The sequence below is a fragment of the Centrocercus urophasianus genome, unplaced genomic scaffold (genome assembly GCF_019232065.1).
Source record: "Centrocercus urophasianus isolate 14NV4802_14NV808 unplaced genomic scaffold, USGS_Curo_1.0 seq_13, whole genome shotgun sequence".
NCBI classification, from domain to species: domain Eukaryota; kingdom Metazoa; phylum Chordata; class Aves; order Galliformes; family Phasianidae; genus Centrocercus; species Centrocercus urophasianus.
Window position 1 is genome coordinate 24137845 of NW_024884475.1, and position 20733 is coordinate 24158577.

A 20733-nucleotide genomic window follows, 5' to 3' on the forward strand; every position below is an offset into this window, starting at 1 on the left:
TATTTATTTATTTATTTATTTATTTATTTATTTATTTATTTATTTATTTATTTATTCCACGCTAGGAAATGAAAAAGAGGGGCGCGGTGAGACATCGCTCCTGCTCCATCGCCGCCTCCTCCTCAAGCCTGTACCAGCGGGGCGACCGCTCGCCCGAGCAGGCAGCAGCAGCGAGGGCGGCTGCAGACGGCATAGAAGTGTTATGGCGCCACCTGGCGGACGCACCGCATGCCCCTGCGCTCCCCGCCGCGCTGGGCCGGGCCCGGCCGGGGAGGGCAATGACGCCGCGGGGTGGCCGCCCCGTTGCTACAAGCAGAGCGCGCCCTGCTTGCGTCGTCCTGGCACCCGCCGCGGCCGGCCTACGTTATAATCGCGGCTATAAAGGCAGCGGCGCCGTGGCGCCGCCTACAGCCGTGAGCCCCCGCGGGAGGCATCAGCTCCTCCCGTGCTACCATCGGAGGGCTCGCGGGTGGACGGGACAGGACAGGACAACGAGACCGCAGTAGCCCGTCCCGGTCACGGGCCCACCCGTGAGAGAGCTGCCCACGAGCATGGCTGGCAGCTTGAAGAAGCTTGTCAAAGCCGAGAGCTGCCGGCTAATGCAAGAGAAATTAGAGAGCTGGTCTAAGGACTATGAGGTGCGGAGAGCCGCGGAAACCCGCATCGGCTGCCTCTCCCCGGGATCCGCGGGCAGCGCGGCCGTGCGGCCGCAGGGGCGGCGGGAGGCGGCGGTTGCCCGGAGCCCGCCGAGTTGTGATTCCGCGGTGATCGCAGCTGTCCTCTGAGCGCCGCTTTGGGACGCGCACGTGTACACGCTGCTGCCTCCTGGCGTGCACAGCTGCAACGTTGTTAGTTTTCCTGTGCTTGTGGTGAGGGTGGAAAGCTGGAAGGGATCTGCGCGCTGCAGTAACCGAGACAAAGTCAAAGAGAGTTCTGCTACGCAGGTGGTAGGAGGCACGAGGCGAAACAGCGGCCAAGGGAAGGGCAGAGGGTGCTCGGGGAGTGCTGCGCAGGGGCCTGGGGGCAGAGAACTGCACGGGGAGGAGAAAGCTGGAGGCGGGCGGGAGGGGATGGAGGAGGATTCGGCTGCAAGGCAGCAGCAGGGCTGTGTGAAGAGAGAAGAGGGCAGGAGGTGGAGGGGGCGAAACCGTGTGAGCAGGTCAGGAAGGGTTACATCGAGGGGAAGGTGTGGCGATGGAGGGGACTGAGGCTTGGAAGTTGTAAATATTCTCAGCAGTGACGATGGCCACATCCTCACTCCTATGTTTCAGGGCACTGCGGCTGCCCTCAGCCTGCTGCTGTGACCGGTGGGTGAAGGTCTTGAGCCGAGATGCGACCCTTTTGTGCATACCTTGTTGTGTGCAGGGTTACAGCCTTTGTGCAGGATTCCTGGCCGAGGGCAATCCTAAGGAGTAGTTTGAAGGAGGCTGGTAAAGGTTTGCAGAGCATGGGGCACCAGGAGGAACAGGAGCACTCACCTTATACGTTGCATGTGAGTGCTGGCAGCGGGCCTTGGGGCTGCTCAACAGCACAGGAGGTGGGTGAGTGCAGTCCACAGGTCCTGGAGATGGAGACAAGCGGCTCTCTGCTGCGAGGAGCAGAGCTGGCAGATGGGAGCACTGTGGGTGTCATGTCAGTGTAATGAGCTGGAAAAATGCAATTTGCGGTGGTGTTCTGGTGAATGCAGGGTGAGACTGTACTTCTTGAGGACAGAGGAAAGCTGCTGTTTGAGGCGACTATGGACAGGTGAGGGTCATTCCTGTTTTCAAAGCTCCTACGAACTACGTGGAGCCATGGAAGCATAAGGACCTGGTGGTCAATGCAAGGTGAAGATGATAGCTGTGTTACAAATAAAGATGAAGGAAGTGGGTACAAAGGATGTGTTTTTTTCCTGGCAGGTGCAGGAGTGTCCTGAGAAGTTGAGCTCCATGATTTCCTTTTGGGAATTGTATTTGTTGAAAGTTATTTAATTTTACTGTTCTGTTGTTTCCTAGCTTAATGCTGGGGTTTGCCCAGACTTGAGTATTGCTTGTTTCAGCTGATAACTCTTAAATCAGGTGAAACTACAAAGAGCTCTTGTGGTTGTTGATGAAGTGTTTTTTTTTTTTTTTTTTTTTTTTTTTTTTTTTTTTGTTTTTTTTTTTTGTTTTTTTAAGAAAAGCCTTCTTTGTGTTACTTCCACTAATACATAAAATTGTACTTTGAATTAATTTTTATTCATCCAACGGTCTCATAATGTACTATGTAAAACAAAACAAACAAGCAAAAAAAAAAAACCAAACACAACAACAAAAAAAACTGTTAAAAGATTTTAATGCATCTTTATATTCTTTTATTTATGGTTGCAGCTTGTTTGTCACTGGGGGAAGGAGTTAGTTTTGTCTGGTGGTGACTTAATGGGGCCATGGAATCCTGATGCGTAGCCTGTGTGTTTATTAGCAACATGATCATTCTGAAGATGATTATTCTGAAGGGTGCAGTAAGAAATAGCTGTGGAAATATAATAATAATAATAATAATAAAGTCACATAAAGAGCCAACCCTTTAATGTCATGGTCACAACAGGAATCATTCTAAGCAAGAAATTCCAGGCAGGTCTATTAATACCAATTAATTTACAGATCAATTCCTGTGATCAAAATCTGAACCAGTGCTGTGAATTAATAGAAATGACATCTATGATTCAAGGGCAGCTCTTCACAATCCTCAATGAGACATCTCAAGATGGTAAATCAATGCCTTGCCTTATTACTGGCACATTTCACGTGTGCCATCTCTTTAAGCTCTGCCTCTCTGTGTGTCTCACAGTTTGCTAATGCTTGTATTTTCCCAGGTGGGCATTATGCAGGTGTAGAGACAATAAAAACTCGTCTCCTGCCATGGTTAGGGACTTGGTTTTCCCATGCTACTTCAGGAAGGCTTTTTGAAACTAGCCTCTCCTTGAATCAGGTAGGTAGGAAGTCTATTTTTAAGGGACTTTTTTAAGGGAATAATAGCCTCCCTTCCTCTTTTTGCTGAATGAAATATGTTGTTTTTTGCTCATGGTAACAACTGCACATGACATTCAGAGTTTGAAGAAAAGCCTGCTGTGCAGTTACCAGTTTAGTACCATAAGGCACATCTATCAGTTGTTGAAAACATGGCACGCTGCTGTACGTGCAGCTTTCTTGAAATATAAAGGTTACCTGACTTGTTTCAGTGAGTATTTCTTCTATTTCGTGTGCATGAATTCACAAATCTGTACTTGTTCATAGCATAGTCAGTCAAAACTCTTTATTTTCAGTTACCTTGAAATGGTTAAGGCTTGGAGAGTATGTCCCACGAGGAGCAACTGAAGGAACTGGGGCTGTTTAGTCTGGGGAAAAGGAGCTGAGGGGAGACTTTATTGCTCTTCCAGTATCTGAAAGGTGCTTACAGCAAGAGTGGGGTTGGTCTCTTCTCACTGGTGACAGGTGACAGGACGAGGGTAAATGGTCTTAAGTTGCACCAGGGTAAGTTTAGGTTGGATATCAGGAAAAACTTCTTTACTGAAAGGGTTGTTAAGCACTGGAAAAGGCTCCCCAGGGAGGTGCTTCAGTCACCATCCCTGCATGTGTTTAAAATCTGTTTGGATGTGGTGCTCAGGGACATGATTTAGCGGAGGGTTGTTAGTTATGGTTATTATGGTTAGTATGGCTAGGCTGTGGTTGGACTAGATGATCTTTAAGGTCTTTTCCAACCTGAGCAAGTCTATGATTCTATGGTCTTTACTGAAGATTTTGGAAACATGCATGCTAAGATTGCTGAATTACTGAAGGATTCTGTAAGGTAGAATGTTGAAACTGTTATTTTGTTTCACTGTAGGATTCAATTGAGAAAGAGAGACAACTGAGGCAGACTTTTCAGCTGCAGGAGCTGCAGGAAGAACTGACATCAACTCGTCTGGAACTTGACCATGTGCAGCAAGAGTAGGGGAATTAACTGGGAGTTAACTCCCCATAAGAATCCTGCTCTTCCCCCTCCCCTCCCTGTTTTTTTTTCCCTTCAATACTTTTTTCTAGTGATACTTAAATACTGGAAGATTTGTAAAATTGTTCATTTCTGGCTTAAAATCAGTGTTTCAAAATATGCCATTTGTGTTCAAAGTGGGCTACAGGTGATACAGTCATACTTAGATTCCTCGATTGACCCGATAGGTTTTGCTTCTGGAAGAAGTGTTGGCAAACACGGCAGTACTCAAGACAAGAGTCCTGTATAGACCATAACCATCTCATTTAAATTATAGTTCGTAGACTTTTACAGGCTGAGCAAACATTGATAAAAAATAAAGTAGCTTCAGTGCAATCATTATTGAAGGATGTAGAGCATATCATAATTAATATGTAATTAGTACATGGCTTTCTAAGTTCTAAAGCCGTTATGGCAAGATGAAAGAAGAAAGGCAGATTTTCACGTAGTCCAATGGGACTGAACAGTTTTTGGATTGCGTGAAGCACATTTTATGGAGCACTGTAGTTGCAAAATATTTGTCTGCTTCATAAACAAGTTGGTCTAGTTTGTGCCACTTCCAAGAACATTTCTGAGGCCACTCCAAGTGGCAGATATTTTCCACTGTATTCTATTTAGTGTGAGAAAAATGAATGTTCACAATCACAGTATCACAAAATCATTGATCATTTGGTTAATACAAAAAGGGGTGTAAGTTAATGCTTTTATTAAGAAATCCTAGGAACATCAAGTTCTCAGGTCTGAGAACTGCGTAAGCTAGAATTGAAAAAGCGGTTTAGTAGAAAGAATATTTCATCATGTATCCTAGTCTGGCAGATGCCTGCTACTCCCCAAGTATCTGGATTTTGGATAAATGCAGACATTTTGATTTTTGACTATCAAGGAAGTCTCTCACTTCTGAGTTAAAGATCTGTGCATCTCCTTGGAAAGAAGATAAGGCAACAGAAAAGTCTTACAGTCAGTATATATTAAGTATCAGAAGTGTAGAGGTGAAACAGAGAAAGATTCCACAACATCTGGAGGAAAGAGTTATTTTGTTCTTGCATTCCTTAGAATCATTAAGGTTGGAGAAGACCTCTAAGATCATCTAGTCCAACTGTCCACCCATCACTGTATGCTCACTAAGGTGTGTCCCTCAGTGCTGCATCTGTGCCTTTCTTGAAAACCTCCAGGGATGGTAACTCTACCACCTCCCTGGGCAGCCTGTTCCAATGCATTACTGCTCTTTCAGAGAAGAAATTTTTCTTACTATCCAACCTGAACCTCCCCTGGCACAACTTAAAGCCATTATGTCTGTTATCTCATCCTGTGACTGTTACGTGGGAGAAGCAGCCAACCCCCACCTTGCCACAATCTCCTTTCATGTCACTGTAGAGAGGTCAGGTCTCCCCTGAGCCTCCTCCACTGCAAACAATCCTGGTTCCCTTAGCTACTCCCTGTAAGACTTGTGCTCTGAATGCTTCACGGCTTCCTTGCCCTTCTATGGATCTCCAGGGCCTTGATGTCTTTCTTGTAGTGAGGGGCCCAAAACTGAACACAGTCCTTGAAATGCGGCCTCTCCAGTGCTGAACACAGAGGGATGATCCTTCAGGCTCCTGCTGGCTGTGCTATTTCTGATACAAGCCAGGATGCTGTTGGCCTCTTTTGGCATCTGGGCACACTGCTCATGTTTAGCTGGCTGTCAATTAACACAGAGGATCCTTTTCCGCTTTTCAGTTTCCCAAGCATGCAGCATTGCATAGGGTTGTTGTGACCCAGCATTTGGTCTTGTTGAACTTCATCTCATTGGCCTCAGCCAATCCCTCTGTTGGGCTTCCCTCCTCTCATGCAGATCCACACTTCGTCCCAACTTGGTGTCATCTGCAAATTTACTGAAGTTGCATTCAATCCCCTTGTCCAACAAATTTGCCAGAATTAGGTAATCTTGCAAAAATAATTCCAGCCTGGAAGATTTAATAAGCAAAGGAGTTGTCATGTGTTGATATTTCTGACCATTGAGAAGAGCTGTGGGAAATTAAAGTGGTGAGGCACTAGCGCTGGCTGCCCGGAGAAACTGTGGAATCCCATCTCTGGAGGCATTCAAGACCAGGTTGGATGGGGCCTTGGGCAGCCTAATCTGATAGGAGGCAACCTGCCCATGGCAGGGGGTTGGAGCTTGACTTAGTTGTATGATTAATGGATCCTACAAATGTATATAAATAAATACCTGAGGGGAGAGTGTAAAGAAAATGGAGCCACTCTCTTCTCAGTGGTGCTGGGTGTTGGAGGAGGAGACAAGAGGCAGTGGGCACAAACTGAAACAGAGAAGTTTTCCTCTAAACATCAGGAAGCATTTCTTCACTGTGCAGGCAATTGAGCACTGTTGTGGTCTCCTTGGAGACCTTCAAAAGGGCAGCATGCTCTGTGTGTCCCTAACTTAGCATGGGTTGGACCAGACAAGCTGCAGAGCTCCCTGCCAACCTCAGCTATTCTGTGGTTCTGTGTACATATGAAGTTCTGTGTATATAAAGGTTGATTTAAGCATGAAGCACTTCATCCTATGCTCCTGTGTGGATAGACTTTATTTGCTGAGCTGGGGAGAAGTGTTGGATGGTCAAGTTGAGAAATACAAGGAAATTTATTCACGACAGAGATTGAGCATGTGGCAGTTTGCGGTACAAAACAAGGCAGGTTTAGGCTTGTTCTGTAAGAAGTGGCAAAGATTCTTCACAGCCTTGTGGGCTGGGATTCTTTGTGCAGTCAAGTTAGTGAGGGGCTGGCTGTGCTTTACAAAGGCAGGACTTTGGAAGGCAGAAAGCTCAAAAGAAGTAATTCTAGGTATTTCAGGCAGAAGAGAAGTTGTGCTTTTATCCTTTCAGGATGAATGATGCTACGGGTCGTTATTGTGTAGTTATTGATAACAGGGGACAAATGCAAAAGAAAGAATTCATGTCCCATGATACCCCATTTACAGACAGTGAAGTCATTCTGAGCACTGTAAATTGCTGGAATAGATGAAAAACTGGTTGAGCCTTAATGAAAAAAACATGAGTTGTAGCAAAATAATTCTTTTGCTTAGTCAGATATGACTTTTATAAACTATGTTGTGTGCCGATAGCCTGCACAAAGATCACTGTGATGGTTTTCATATGTTAAATTGGTACAGATATGGTCTGCTGAAACAGTTATATTAAATTCTCTGGTGGAATCTCTGCCTTTGCCATGAAGGTTATTAATTTTTCTTGCAGTCTGGCACAAACCCAGTTGGCTCTTGAAGACACAAAGACCAAATCAGCCACTACTCTTTTGACAGCAGCAGATGAAATTATTCAGCTAAGAGCAGCGTAAGAAAAATCTAATCTTGCTGCATTTGTGACAGAAAGTCAGCATGCAAAGACTGTCTGTCTTCTACCTGAGTGAATGCTGTTTATTCTACTACACAGTCCTATGCTATAGAGAAAATATGTCTATGTCTTGACATCCTGGAGCTTTTTTTCTCTGCTTTCTAGGAAGAAGTAGCACAAATCAATCCAAGTGAGAAGAAACTTTATTCTTGCTTCAAGAGGTTAGGTTCCTCTAGCCTATTTAGGTTAGAGGAAAAGTTACTTCGAAATGATCGGCTTGATAGCATTCAGTCTTGCAGATGAAATTAGTAGGAGTGAACCATATTTGGAATGTAGTGAACTACAGACATGGATTTCCTGCTATGATGCTCTTGAAAGTAAGGATATATGTTAGATAGAAAACATTTTGGTTTCTCTGCCTTAAGGTGAAGTTATTTATTAGGCTTTTTCTTTCAGAGTGTTTTCCAGATCCTTTTGCCTGTCTGCACAGAACTGTACATGAATATTAGTAATGTTGCTGTCTCTGCTTTAAAAATTTTTACAGTTCCTTAATGTCTTGGTCACATCTGGAGAGTTAATTTGGATCAATAGAGCAACTGGGGGGACTTCCCATTCCACTTAAGTGCGGTAGCTTTTAAAACTAATTTTCTTTTGTGGCTGGTTCTACAGTTCTAGAAGCAGTTATAATTCTTCACTGTTATGAAATGTAGCCCAGTTTTTGTTTTTGTTTTTAATGGTTATATTATCAGAAAAGAATGTGAAAGAGTAGTGGGGATTCTAAATGCCTATCGTTGCTTCTGGAATAATACAAATTAATGGATTTCATCTGTGGACTTTCCCTGGTAGGTGTTCATCACTTCAGACTTTAACTTTTTGAATGGATACATAGAAGATAGACTTGCATTCCCATAAAATGTTTCTGTTTTTGATTTTTTTTTTTAGCTGAAAAGTAGCTCATACTAATATTTTAATTCTTAGATGAAAGCTGACCACTGTTTTCCAGATGAAAGCAATTTGTTGAGAACAAAGCCTCTCACAAATTCCGTGTGTAGGTCTTAATGCAGACTGCATGGAAATTCGTGTCGACATTTGTACTAGTGACAGACAATAAAACATTCCTGTCTTTTTGTGAATTCAGGATTTCTGGAATCTCCATGCGCTTATTGTTCATGTTCACCCTCAGTTTAGTTGACAACTCTGTGTCTTTTGTCTGGGTTCTGAACTTCCGATTGAAGCAATTTCTGTGTTCTTTGAAACAGCTTTTCAGAATCGCAGGAGAGTTGGACTAGATGATCTTTAAGGGTCCCTTCCAACTCAGATGATTCTATAAAAACTGTAACCATTTCAGCTGAGTAAAATCAGATTTGCCGAGTCTTCACCTGCCTGCGACACCAGGGCAGGTTTATCCATTTTTCTGTCTTGTTATCTATATATCTGTCTCTATCTGTTTATCTATTTTACTGAAATAGCAGTTTCCCAGGACTGTCCTTTGCTTTTGACTCTTTTTTTCTTTTTGGAATAGCTGTTGGACTCATCTATCTTATCTGTAGTCTATCTGTCTTGTATACTTCAATCGTTTTTTTTGCCAGACACCTCTTTCTCCTGGGCTGCTAGAGCAAATGTGTTCTAGGCTCATTATAATTAACTTGCAGAGTCAGTGTAAGTCTTTGTTATATTGGGATATGCATTATAACAGGATTTAGTTTTTTACTGCAGCATTATGAACAAAAATAGTTTTTTTTTTTTTTTTTAATAAATAGTAATCGATATTTAAATACAATTGGAAGTTTTTCAGGGTCTCCCGTGGAAAACCTGCTGTCATATGCAGACTGAACAAAATCCTATTAGTATTATTATAAGTGGAAGTTCACTCCTCGGATATTTAGAGTTTTGCCAAGGTATAATCAAACTGAGTGAAGCCAGACAACTTGCTGAAGAAAGTAAGGTCGTGAGGGCTTTTCTGTCTTCATCTGCTTTGTAGAGGACATATTATGTAGGTTAGCAGAAAGAAGTTTTGATAAACGTGATTATAATTATTAACGTTCTGTGTGGTACCTGTAGTCAGTGACTTTAGGAGGTTGTATTTTCTCTGTCAGAGAGGACTCTTAAAAAAAAAATAGAGAAAAAAAATGGGTGTGGAAAAAAATACATAAGTGTGTTGTTCTTGCCTTGAATTTCTGTGTGAGTCAAGCTTAATTAAAGGAGTGGTGGAATGGGGAGAGTCCTTGTGACTACTGAATTGTTCCGAACTGGAGGTTAGCAGTGAGATGCTCTTATCCAAAGAGTTCTTGACAGTTTCTCAAGGCTGTTGTATTTTTTCCTAGTGGAATGGTGGAATTTCAAACATCAAGGAATGGATTCTAGCCTTAACTGGAAATAAAAGTGGATATAAAACACTGTTCTCTATCTGTAGCTTTTTCTAACCAGGTTGAAAGGACAGTCGTGACAGATTTGCTGATCTTATCACCTGTGATCTTCTCAGTCCTGCTCCTTAAAGCTTTCCTGCAACTTCTGAGCAGAAAGCTTGCCAACTGATAGGTGTAATAACTTTCATTCAGGTTCAGATTGTGGAAAATATCACCAGTGCTCATTAGTAAAGAGAAGGGAGGACAAACTGAATACCTCCAAAATGAATAGAAAGCATTGGTATTTTTTTAGAAAGAGGAAAACAAGAGTGGTATTTGTGCTAGCAGGGGAAGTGGAGGTGTTGAGATGCTTCCTAACATTATGTAAGAGTAAGCAATAGACTGTAAATTTGCAGATGTTTGAGAAACACTTCTTTGGGGAGGGGGGAAGGAGTGGAAGAGGAATCATTTGCTTCTGGTATTATTCAAATAACAGCATTAGTGATGTTTTTTGAGCAGAATAATTGAAGAAAAGTAACTGAGGACCTGATGTGAGAAAAGAACTGTCAGCTCAGTTTTTTTTCCTATAATTTCCTTCAAGTTCTGACTCTAGATGAGTCAGAATATGAGAAAGAAACCAATGGTTTTCTCTGACCTCATGATCTAAAGTAGTTCAAGGACACCAGAAGTTAGCCAGTCATCTCTGCTGTAACGTAGTGCAGTGTATCCTGTCTCCTGCCACAGGGCACCTTTGCACTTTAAAGTGTACTTAAGAGTATTGTTTTTTTGTGCTGAAATACAATAAGATAAAAGAGTCTCCTGTCCTGTTCGTGTTTGATAAGGGTTAATTGATAGATGATTTGCATTGTTGGTAGAAGGGCATCTCATGACTGACTTTATTCCATGTGGTTAAGTCTGAAGGCTTCCCGTGCCCGGGAGGAGGACTCTCTGAGGAGGTTAGATCATCTGAATGACTGTGAGCAGCAGATTGAAATGTTGCGGGATGAGCTTTCTATCCTGGATGCTCAGAAGTCTGTTTTGCAGAGCAGGTAGGGCCATTTTTCAAAGAAGTCACAGGATTGGAGAAATTGTGAAGGTTAGGTGGCGTGAGGTGGCTCCTCATGTTAATGTGAAGCATGAACAGAAGTTAAACTTCTGTACTTTGGCTGCAGAGGAACATAAACCAGCTTTAAGCTGGTTTCTCCTAGTGCATTAACTTTTAATTTTCTACAGTTATCCTGAGCTCATAACAAATAGAATAGCTTTAAAAAAATTCATTGAAAACAACTGTACAGAATAAAAACAGATGATTTGTTGTTGTTTCTAAGTCCTCTTTGCATACTGTACCTTATGGGGCAGAAATTATTATTCTCATTTGTTCAACTTCACAGCTTCCCAGTGATACTGGAAGAGAAATATATCTCTGAAGTTTTCATAGTTAAATGTGTGTTTAGCCAGAACAAAGTGAATAGCTTTATACAGTTTTGGAAGCTGTTTTATTTTATCAGTTAGGATCTAGCCCATGAAATACACTGACACAAATGCCTTCATGCTAAATCAGCTGCAGCTTTACTTTGATTGTTTTGCCTTCAAATCTCAGTGTTCCTGATGATAATTAAATTGATGTAAAGCTGCCACTAGGCCAAGGCATCTGCAGATGCTGAAGTGACTGCACGTTTTGTTGTGTGTCTCTCTAAGGATTGCAAGGAGCCGCTCTCCTTCCCCGAGGCGCATGAGGAGCAGGTCACCTAGTCCTCTTCCCCTGAGGAGCTGCTCACCTGGCCGAGCCAGGAGCACAAATGCTTCACGGCATGCCTTCCTGGTTGCTCGCTTTGGGGACATTTATTCTAAAGATCGCTTTGATGCAGAGAGAATTTTGAGGATGTACATCAATGATATGGAGGTGGTGCAGAGGATAATATACACAGCAGCAGTGGTAAGAAAAAATATTTCTCATTTCATAAAATACTATGGCTGGATTGGATTACATTATGTTTGTGAAGTACAAAAAAGAAAATTTCTCGTTTTCCTTTTCCTTCCCTCCCACTTCTACATTAAACTTAGTTTAATGTCCTTTTACCTCCGTCTTGCCCTTGCATTAGAACAGGGTCTGTGATCTGCAGTACATGTGCTAAGAGAGACTCATAAGAAGATTTAGAATGGCTCGAAAGGCAGATGACTCTTGCACTAAGCATCACTGTTCCATTTAAATGAATACTTTTGGAAATATTACATTATACAGAGCTGAAAATGTTTCGTGTCATGATTCCTTCTTGCCTGTAGTTATATGTTTTTCTAGTTTTGTGAGTCCCTTGAAATTACCTACATACCTCATGTTCACTGTGAGCTCAGCCTGAAGAAATTTGTTTTCCTTTTTCTGTGTTTAATTTTCTTGTCTAATGAAATTCACGTAGTCCATACCTGTGTCAGAGAGGCAGTGCATCTTTTAATGTGTGTGATCCCAAGCACATCTAACTTACTGCAATTTCTTTTTCCACAGTTGTCTTTACCCAAACATTCTTCCCAACAGACAAGAAGTACTGCTGTCTGACATGTTAGACTGTAGCACCAAAATGCAATTATTAAATTATGTACTTGATGTCTTGGAATGTACTTCTACTGTGTGTGTATGTGTGTCTGTATATCCTATATGCCAAGTTGGAGTGTTACCTGTGAAGCTTTTCAATCCCAGCTTTGAAAAATAAATCATAACTTGATTTCATCAGAGAAGCCCCTCCAGAAGAGAGGTATTTTCAGCCATCACCTCTACAGCAATGTTTTATCTTCCTCCTTAAAACTATAACACCGGGTTAAAGTTATCCTTTCAGACAGACAAAAATCTGACCTTGCAATCTCCTGCATTTAACTGGACCTTCTATATATTTCCAGGAGTCTTTCCAAGCAGCAAAGATGGCCTACAGGCAGTTCAAAATGCGTGTAAGAAAGACACTGTCTATAGGGCACTCAGGGCCCGAGTCACTTGAAGACACTGTTATGGATTATATAGTTCGCCATGAGGATCTGTATGATGTTCAAGCCAGCGTCAATGTAAGTCGAGGGCAGCAGGGAAGGGATGTGTTGATCAATTTCAGTAGCTAATAAATTCACTGTGTAAACTAGAAATGCAGTGTACCCTGGAGCAGGAAGAGAAGTTTATTGCATGGATTTTATGTCCTGTAGCAGTTTATTTTCCAGAATAATATTCTTATGGCCCAATCCTCTCTTGTTTTACTTGCCTACGACTCTAACATCTCTGTCAGAATAATAGTGTTGATAAGATGCAGTGTTACTGTATGAATCACATAAATATAAGGTGAATTTTATTATTTTTCTTAAGCTCTGTACTGAAAAACTGTATCCTCCCTCTTAAGACTGATGTCAACTCTATTTCTGTTTTTCTAGCTTTATGAAGCTAATATTTTCTGCAATAACTTAAGATAACAATTCTGAGAGCCTTTTATATTGATTTTTAAGTGTGGGAAGCTGAGACTCATATTTCAGATGGATTTTCTTACTTTCCCATGAATAAAAGCAGTAGTGAGCTCTAATTACTCTGTTTATTTTCAGGAAGTAATTCGCTCCATGAGCATCAACCCAAAGATTTCATCCACACCAGAATTTGATTTTGCTGTCATCAGCAGTTTTATTCGAGAGCTATGCCGTGTGGCTTTTTCAATGCAGACACTCACGCCTCCTCTTGATATTGCCTTTGGTATGGATGGTGAGCTCTTCAGTGAGACCAAGTAAGAATGCCCTATTTTCATTGAGACTCTTGTTATAAAAATCAAAGATGGAAAAAATCCATCAGATTGCATAGTCTATTTCTTTCCTAACTAATATAAAGGTTTAAGATTGATGAAAACACTAATTTGGTGCAAATATTCCTGGTCTATGGTGAATTCCCTATGTTTTTGAAGTTTATAATTATATAGAAATGCTGGGATATAGGCCAGCATTTATAGCTTATTTCTTAATGAGCAGCATAGCAATTTTTCAAGATAAGCTTTAATCTCTTTATTCAATTTATCTTTTCAGAGGAAAGTCATTGTTCTTTCTTTCTCTGCTTAATCTCTATCTCTGTCCAGTGTTTATAAAATGCCTGCATCTTTGCTCTGTTTTCTCTAGTCCATTTGGTAAGTCATTTTTACTGACATCTGCCAGTTGGTGGCTGATACCAAGATCTATCAACATCTATACTGTGATTTTCAGGCTGTGGCTGATATATGATGTATGGATTATAATATGCTCCTGTCTCTTCTAGTTTAGAGCTGAGAAAAAAGGAAAACACCTTTTGGAGATGGGATTTTTATTTAAAGAAAATACACACCATAACATTGTTTTTTCTTTTTTTTTCCATGAGTTTAGGGCTGATTGCTATGTTGGCTGACAGAATATTCCCAAGCCTTCAAGAAAACTAATGGGATTGGTAGCTCAAACAAAGCTGCTCTTAAAAGCAAGAAATGCTGCAGAAATAGAGAGGCTTCTAATAATAAAATAAATTAGAATGGAGCTCAAATGAGAGGATCTTGAAAGCCAAGAAGAGAAATAAAAACAAAAGTAACCCTTCAACAGAGTACTAAGTCATACATGACTAGAACTGTCCAAATACTGGTCAGTTAGCTATTTTATATCCAAAGCAACTGGCTGAAGTATGAAGGCAGCAATGCTAGAGTATAGTCTTCAGATGTTTTCTACACCTGCTTAATGTGTGCTGCTGTGGGAGATGTGTGTATGAACACACATGCCTACATCTATCTGTCTACCTGTATAGATATATGTATGGCATAAATGCATTTACATATATAGCATAGATATATGCTATGGCATTCTATAAAAGGATTGAACAAACCATATTTTACCTTATGTCTTCCTCCAGCAGAATTTCTTGCTTATTTATGACGTTCTTCTATGTGAGTTGCTATTGTATATACATTAGTAATGTATATATGTGTTGCTACTTTCTGTTTCAGTTTTTTGGTATTTGTTTTGAGTTTGAATATGCAAAACCAGGCATTTATTACTCAGACAATTTTGCAGAGTTTGGGAGGTAATATATATCTGCTGCGTTAATACACCCCTTTCAAATAATTTTTAGGAAAGTCACTGTTTCATTATCAGTATCTGAGGATCTCATTAGTAGAATTAGTAAAATCTCGTGTCACATAATCTTGATAATAAATTTACATCCTAGTATCCCAAACATTTCTGTAATATCCTTTATAAGGGTCTCATTTTGACAAGATACTTCAGGAAGATTTGATGAATGTGACTGTCAAAAAAACTGCTCCGGAGATTTGATCTGTCAGTGAACCCAAGGGCCTTGACTTCTGTGGGGGATATACAAATACATGGCCTCCCAGACATTTGAACTGTTCTACCAAGGCTGGTTTGTGAATGGATTTCTTTTATGGATTCACTTGAACAAAACTTATTTGCATATCACAAAAATAATGTCAAGAAAGATGCTTATGAACTATACTAATATTATGCTTTTTATCAGCCTTGGTAACTTGAAGAATCATATTACACTTAAACACAGATATTTCTTGTGCACTGTATTACTACAGGTATCATCGTAGTGTTGACTCAGATTTTACAGCTGCCTTGGTGGCCTATCATGTGTGGCCTGCTCTAATGGAAAATGATGTTGTGATTGTGAAGGGAGAAGCAGTCACAAAAAGAGGAGCTCTGGTATGTACTTTCCTTGAGCAGTGTATTAAGAGAAGTCATTGGGTTTAAACTCTATTTTAAAATCAACGTCTTAAGGGAAGTAATTGGATTTAAGCTTTTTTTTTTTTTCAAATTTAAAAAGATGAATTCTAGGTTGTTCCCTATATGGCTGGAGTGGTGTATGTCAAATGTAAGATTTAAATTCTCATAGTGTATTTAAGATGAATTGTTCAATTTACTTTAATAGATTTGTCGTGGAATAAAAGTTGTGCTACTCTTGACAGAGCTCTTTATAGGAAGAAAATTCACTGTGTTTACTATTTGTTCTGTGTTCTCACACCTTGTCCCAGCATGACAAGTCTGCTTGCAGAGTCTGCTTTTTGTAAACACTCTCTTAAAAGAGGTTTGCTAATCTCTTCTCTCGTAGTGGTCTCACAGGAGCAGAAGTAGAAGTCGGAATCGCAGCCGTAGCGTGAGTCCTCTTCTGTCTCATGTAAGCCTCAACTGAATGCTGGTAGTCTAAAAAACATCAGATATTTTAAACTCAGAAAGAGTAGGGACTTGCTGAATTTGATTTTGAACCACTGGAGTTGCACTAGAGAGTAAAGTATGCAAATTTTCCAAATGTTGGTGGGTTCCCAGATGCCTTTCTTGGGTACTGATCTTTAGCACACCTGAATTCTCCATTCTGTTTGTCTTGCAGTTATCTCGAAGCCGTAGTCCTTCACCACGGAGAAGTGGAAGTCCAAGTAGGTGGGAATTAGTTCTTAATGATTTATGATTTTCACATTAAGCCCCTGGAAGACTGAGCAAAGAGATGAAAAAAATATGCTGAATGTCTTTGACTCTTAAATATTTGTCCAAGTCTTGTTCTTAAAATGAGTAGCCCTTTTTCTGTGTATGAAAAGGGGCTGAAATTTCTGTATCTGAAATTACTTTTCACTCTGCTCAAACCACTGTCACATGCTTTCTTTTTGCTGGTTGCCTTTGCTTTGGCCTAGTCTCTATTAAGTAAAACTTGTCCCCCCTCGCACAAGAGTGACAGTTATCTATCTACATGCTGGCTAGCTCCATGCCTTTACAAACCTGAAGAGGTAGCTAAGTGGGGAGGGTGATGTGGGAGGAGTTGAAGCAATATGAATTTGCACTCACCTTGAAGCCCAGAGAATATAGAGATATAGGAAAAATTACTGTGCTGAAATGCGTATTTTTCTTCAACAGGGCATTAAGATAGCTGGATAAGTTCCTGTGATTTTGTACATCTGCATCCATCAACATTGCTTGTGCCTTTTCCTCTTCAAGGAATACCTCAAATGTCACAATAATGTGAATGGCTGTGAACTCAAAAAGGACTGTATTATGTTGCTTTTTTTTCAGTGTGTTTTTATCACTTTAGAAGTCTTATTTATGACCTATTATGACACTAATTCAGCCCTTCCAATTAAAAAAAAAGTGCCATATATGTCATATCAATTTTGCAAAGGTTACAGAGCACTGAGGTGCCCTTGCTGTAATTATGGATGGAGATAGATGCAATAATTGTAGAATGGTTTCCCTAGATACCAAATATTTCATTTTATCTTGATAGAATCTTTAGCATAACTTAGATGGTGAATGTTACAGAATGTTGATGTTAGTTGTTTCTTGAAAACGATTTAATTAGCTGGTGCTTATTTACAATTTTAGAAAATGAGATGTGAAATTCTCAGACACATCCTTTTAAATATCTTCTTTGTCACATGGATGACTGTCTGGGGTCTTGAGTTTTTACATAGAAATATAAGATTCGTCATAGTAATTCTGATACATAATTCACCAAGTTCACTGTTTCATTCCAGTCAATATTTAAGTCTACAGCTTTCCCTAGATTTATCTCTGTGGTTTTGGGCATGTAAACAATTAGAAGATAAAAAAAAAAAAAATCCTTTATTTCTGCCTCCTGTTGCAATAACCTGTGCACTGGAACATGACAGTTCATTGCTGTTCCTCTAATAGCATGAACAAAAATATTTTAAATGATTCTGAAATTATTTTGTACTTAAAATTATGTTGCATGAACAAATTCTGTGATTTCTTTCCAGAGATCTTGTACAGATTCGTATATCCACACCCCTTCTCACTGCTTCTTGTGTGGTTTAAGACCTTGGCACTAAACTCTTTGGCACAGATTTCAGGCAGCCTTTAGCATTGGTCCGCATGAGTTATGAATCAGCTGTACTCTTGTTCAACAAATACATTTTCATTGGAATTAGGCCTGTTAGGAGCCAATGAGAGCAGAATGAAGTCTCATACATAAAAGACCATTCACAGAGTTTCCCCGAATGAATGAAGAAGACACAAATGAGAGGTGTGTGGATTTTATGTGCTTTGCTTTATCTGAAAAAATCAAGAGAAAATGCAAAGTGAAATGAGTCCTCTTCTAAGAGCCTACTGAGAGCCATTGCGGATCTGGGCTTGAGGCAAACCTGCATATTTCTGCACTGATCTCATGATTCAAACCACCACAGCTGTGGAAAAAACTGAGCACCTGCAGATTGTGTGGCAACAGGATAATTAGGTATCCCAAGTATGATTTTGAGCAACAAAATGAAGAATTTCTCAAAACCTTTTTATTAGCAATGGCTAAAGAAATGCAAGTTTGTTTGTTTGTTTAAATAAGAAAGTGTATTTTTTTCATCAGCATGTGTTATTTTGAATTGAGGTAAGTTTCTCTTCCAACTGTGAGAAAATTAAGATGACATCAAGAACATGTTTCTTTCTGACAAGCATGAGAGGCAGCATAGTTCCAGACTTGCACACACCTATGGTCACAGTAGGGACAAGTATTCCCAAAGACCTGAAAAAGGCTGTAAAAGTGAGACTGACGCTGCTTGGTGGACAACCTCATCTTGTCCCACATGTATGGGGATGAGCTAGTAATCTCAAAAAAAAACCCGAAAAAAAACAACCTAGTGAAATAGCAGCTGATGAGCTGTTAGAGAAAGTAGCTCTAGTTCTTATATGCTTTTTTTTTTTTTTTTTTTTGCAGAGCAAACAATTCTTAGCAACATAGAAAGTCAGTCTGCTGCACGGCAGCACTTAATTACAAGCAATGGTTACTGTACTGAATTGCACTCAGTAGCCTGAATGTTCCTATAAAGAGACAACAGTACTTATTGCCTGCACAGCTTATTTACAGACAATTAAACCCATAGGTCAGTCAGGATTGCTTTTCGTGTCAGGTTAGACGTGAATAGCTCCTGTGCTTCTTTTTATACACATGACAACAGAGCAGAGAATGCATAACAATAAAACTTATGTCGAATTAACCATTAAATATGAAAGAGCATGTAAAAAAGGACTGCTGTAAAAGCTTGTAAGACCCTATGAAAGAATGGATTATCAATATCAGGCTGATTATTTGGTAATTTAATAAGAGCTTTAAAAATCATAAGAATTTTTTTTCTTTTCTCTCATCTGCAAGCCTGAGTAATGCTACACTCATAAGTAGAGCGAAGTAGGAACAATACTATTAGGATGGATTTTAATAGGTGGCCAATTAAAAAAGTTGTGTATATGAGAAAAAATTGTCATCCTGTAACAGTGCCATTGGAAATACTGTTCTTCATCTTTATGTAACCTTTATCAGTCACTTTTGATGAGTGAACTGTACAATGATTTTCTTACTGCAGCATTAAGTAGTCTAGCACTATATTAAAGCATTGAAAATTGGTTTGTTATGGCCTCGAGCTCTAATGGTGTGTGCCAGACTGAACATTTTTAGTTTTAGGACTATACTGTATTTCTTTCAGTCATGAAGCGTACTGATCACTTATACTAAAAAAAGTTTGCTTTATGGTTGAAAGGTTGGAAACAGTTTTCTGATTGCTTCATGTAAGCAATGCTGTCAGGCTTGTGCTGATCTGCAGGTGTATTGTCTACATGGAAGCTGTTTCACTCAATAGGCTGAGCACAAACAGAGCCCACCATGCTTCTTTGCTTTTAGAAGATGAAAGCATGACACAAATGAAGTGAGTGGTGTACTTTGAGAATACAGCTGTATTCTCTAATACATGTATACACTGCAGAAAGACAATTCTCAAAGAAATGTTAAGTATTTGAAAATGAAAATTTGAAAGTTCAGTCTTTCCAATTAGGGGAATATACTCAAAACACATTTGGCAGACGTAACTCTTACCTTTGTAAACTGCATTCAGGACCTTCGGTGAAAGTCTACCTCTGTTTTGATGGTACATGCACACACACAACAGCATGAACAAGACTATCACTTATTATTTGGAAGAATCACCCTCTATTCACAGAAACCTTTTTGCCCTATGACCTCTCATACTGTTTGTATCCTTTATGGCTGACTCAGTTGACAAAAGATGATTAGCTTGATGATTTCTACAGGTAACTATAATTTGGGCAGGAATCTACCTAACTATAATCAGGTGCAGATAGAGCTGGACCAGCCTTTTATATAAAAATGCAATGCATGTTTTCATTTCCAGTCTATCTGTGTATGGTGTATTGCTTGACCTAAAAAGCGCGTGGTTTAAATGAAGTACTTTCTAAAGTTCGTCAGCCATTAAAGCAATGAATTGTGTATGAAACTTTAAATGTCAGCATTTTGAGTTGATTAATACCAGTTAGTACCATATGTTTTTCTCACTCAGACTGAAATTTCAAAATTTCAAGGATGACTAACTGCAGTCAAAATAACGTTTCGACTTCAGTTATTCTGAATAAACAGTGTGTTTTAAACTGGTAGCTCGAAACTGTATTGTTAATTAGCTAGTATGAAGAACTAATAAAATATCAAGCCTAATTTTTTTTTTTTTTTTTTAATGCTAAGATCACCTGACCAGCTCTGAATTTATTTTAAAATAAGAATAAGAAAATAAAAATGAGGAAGATCTCAATTGGCGTTGCTGCAAATGGATGTCTGATGCTAGACCTCATGGTGACATCTGTTCAGCATAAGCATGTGTTCTGTTTTCTTGGTATCACTGGAACCAGGGTGGCATAGTTTATCTGGAGTTGTGACTGATTGTCCACAGGAGTTTTCAGTTAGGCAGTGTGTGTTTAACTTACAGTGCATGTGCAACAGTGCAAGAAAACCCCAGAGCCTTAAACAGGAAGACAAGAGAGATAATTGGAACAGTTTCTTCGTACTTTATAATACTTGTAATATAATTGTATTGTATTGTGAGATATAAGTACAAATTCTGTCACACTGGCAAGAGTGTACAGGCAGTAAGTGAAGGTCATCTCTTCCAATTTTTTCTGACATTTGGCTTCATTGGTAATGCTGAATTAATAGTGTTGTGGAGCCACCAGTCTGTGCCTGAGATTCATTCATGGCTGTGTTCAGATCCACTGAGCGCAGCTTGCAGGAAGAAACTTGCTATGAATGCATGCTCCTG

At 40.0% G+C, this 20733-nt stretch overlaps 1 protein-coding gene across 5 annotated transcripts; it reads left to right on the plus strand.

Moving 5' to 3' along the window:
* The first annotated feature begins 429 nt into the window (after positions 1 to 429).
* On the plus strand, positions 430 to 20135 carry SPATA18 (spermatogenesis associated 18). Of its 5 annotated transcripts, XM_042812896.1 has the most exons (13): positions 430 to 638; positions 2622 to 2727; positions 2834 to 2949; positions 3844 to 3947; positions 7215 to 7310; positions 10570 to 10704; positions 11354 to 11591; positions 12545 to 12703; positions 13223 to 13398; positions 15223 to 15346; positions 15753 to 15818; positions 16029 to 16078; positions 16547 to 20135. In XM_042812896.1, the coding sequence occupies exons 1-13, from the start codon at positions 552 to 554 to the stop codon at positions 16557 to 16559; spliced, it is 1470 nt and encodes a 489-aa protein (XP_042668830.1). In that variant the 5' UTR covers positions 430 to 551; the 3' UTR covers positions 16560 to 20135. The 5 variants fall into 5 exon arrangements, with proteins under 5 accessions (XP_042668830.1, XP_042668826.1, XP_042668827.1 ...); XM_042812892.1 differs by lacking the exon at positions 7215 to 7310; XM_042812893.1 differs by lacking the exon at positions 7215 to 7310 and having other exon boundaries at positions 16029 to 16074.
* Positions 20136 to 20733: the final 598 nt, after the last annotated feature.

What these genes read in the sequence shown, in the direction of transcription:
- SPATA18 (XM_042812896.1), top strand. Translation starts at nt 552, where the DNA reads ATGGCTGGCAGCTTGAAGAAGCTTGTCAAAGCCGAGAGCTGCCGGCTA. An exon ending in CTTGACCATGTGCAGCAAGA is followed by an intron (nt 3,948 to 7,214) that starts GTAGGGGAATTA and finishes TTTTTCTTGCAG; the next exon opens with TCTGGCACAAACCCAGTTGG. An exon ending in ATGTTCAAGCCAGCGTCAAT is followed by an intron (nt 12,704 to 13,222) that starts GTAAGTCGAGGG and finishes GTTTATTTTCAG; the next exon opens with GAAGTAATTCGCTCCATGAG.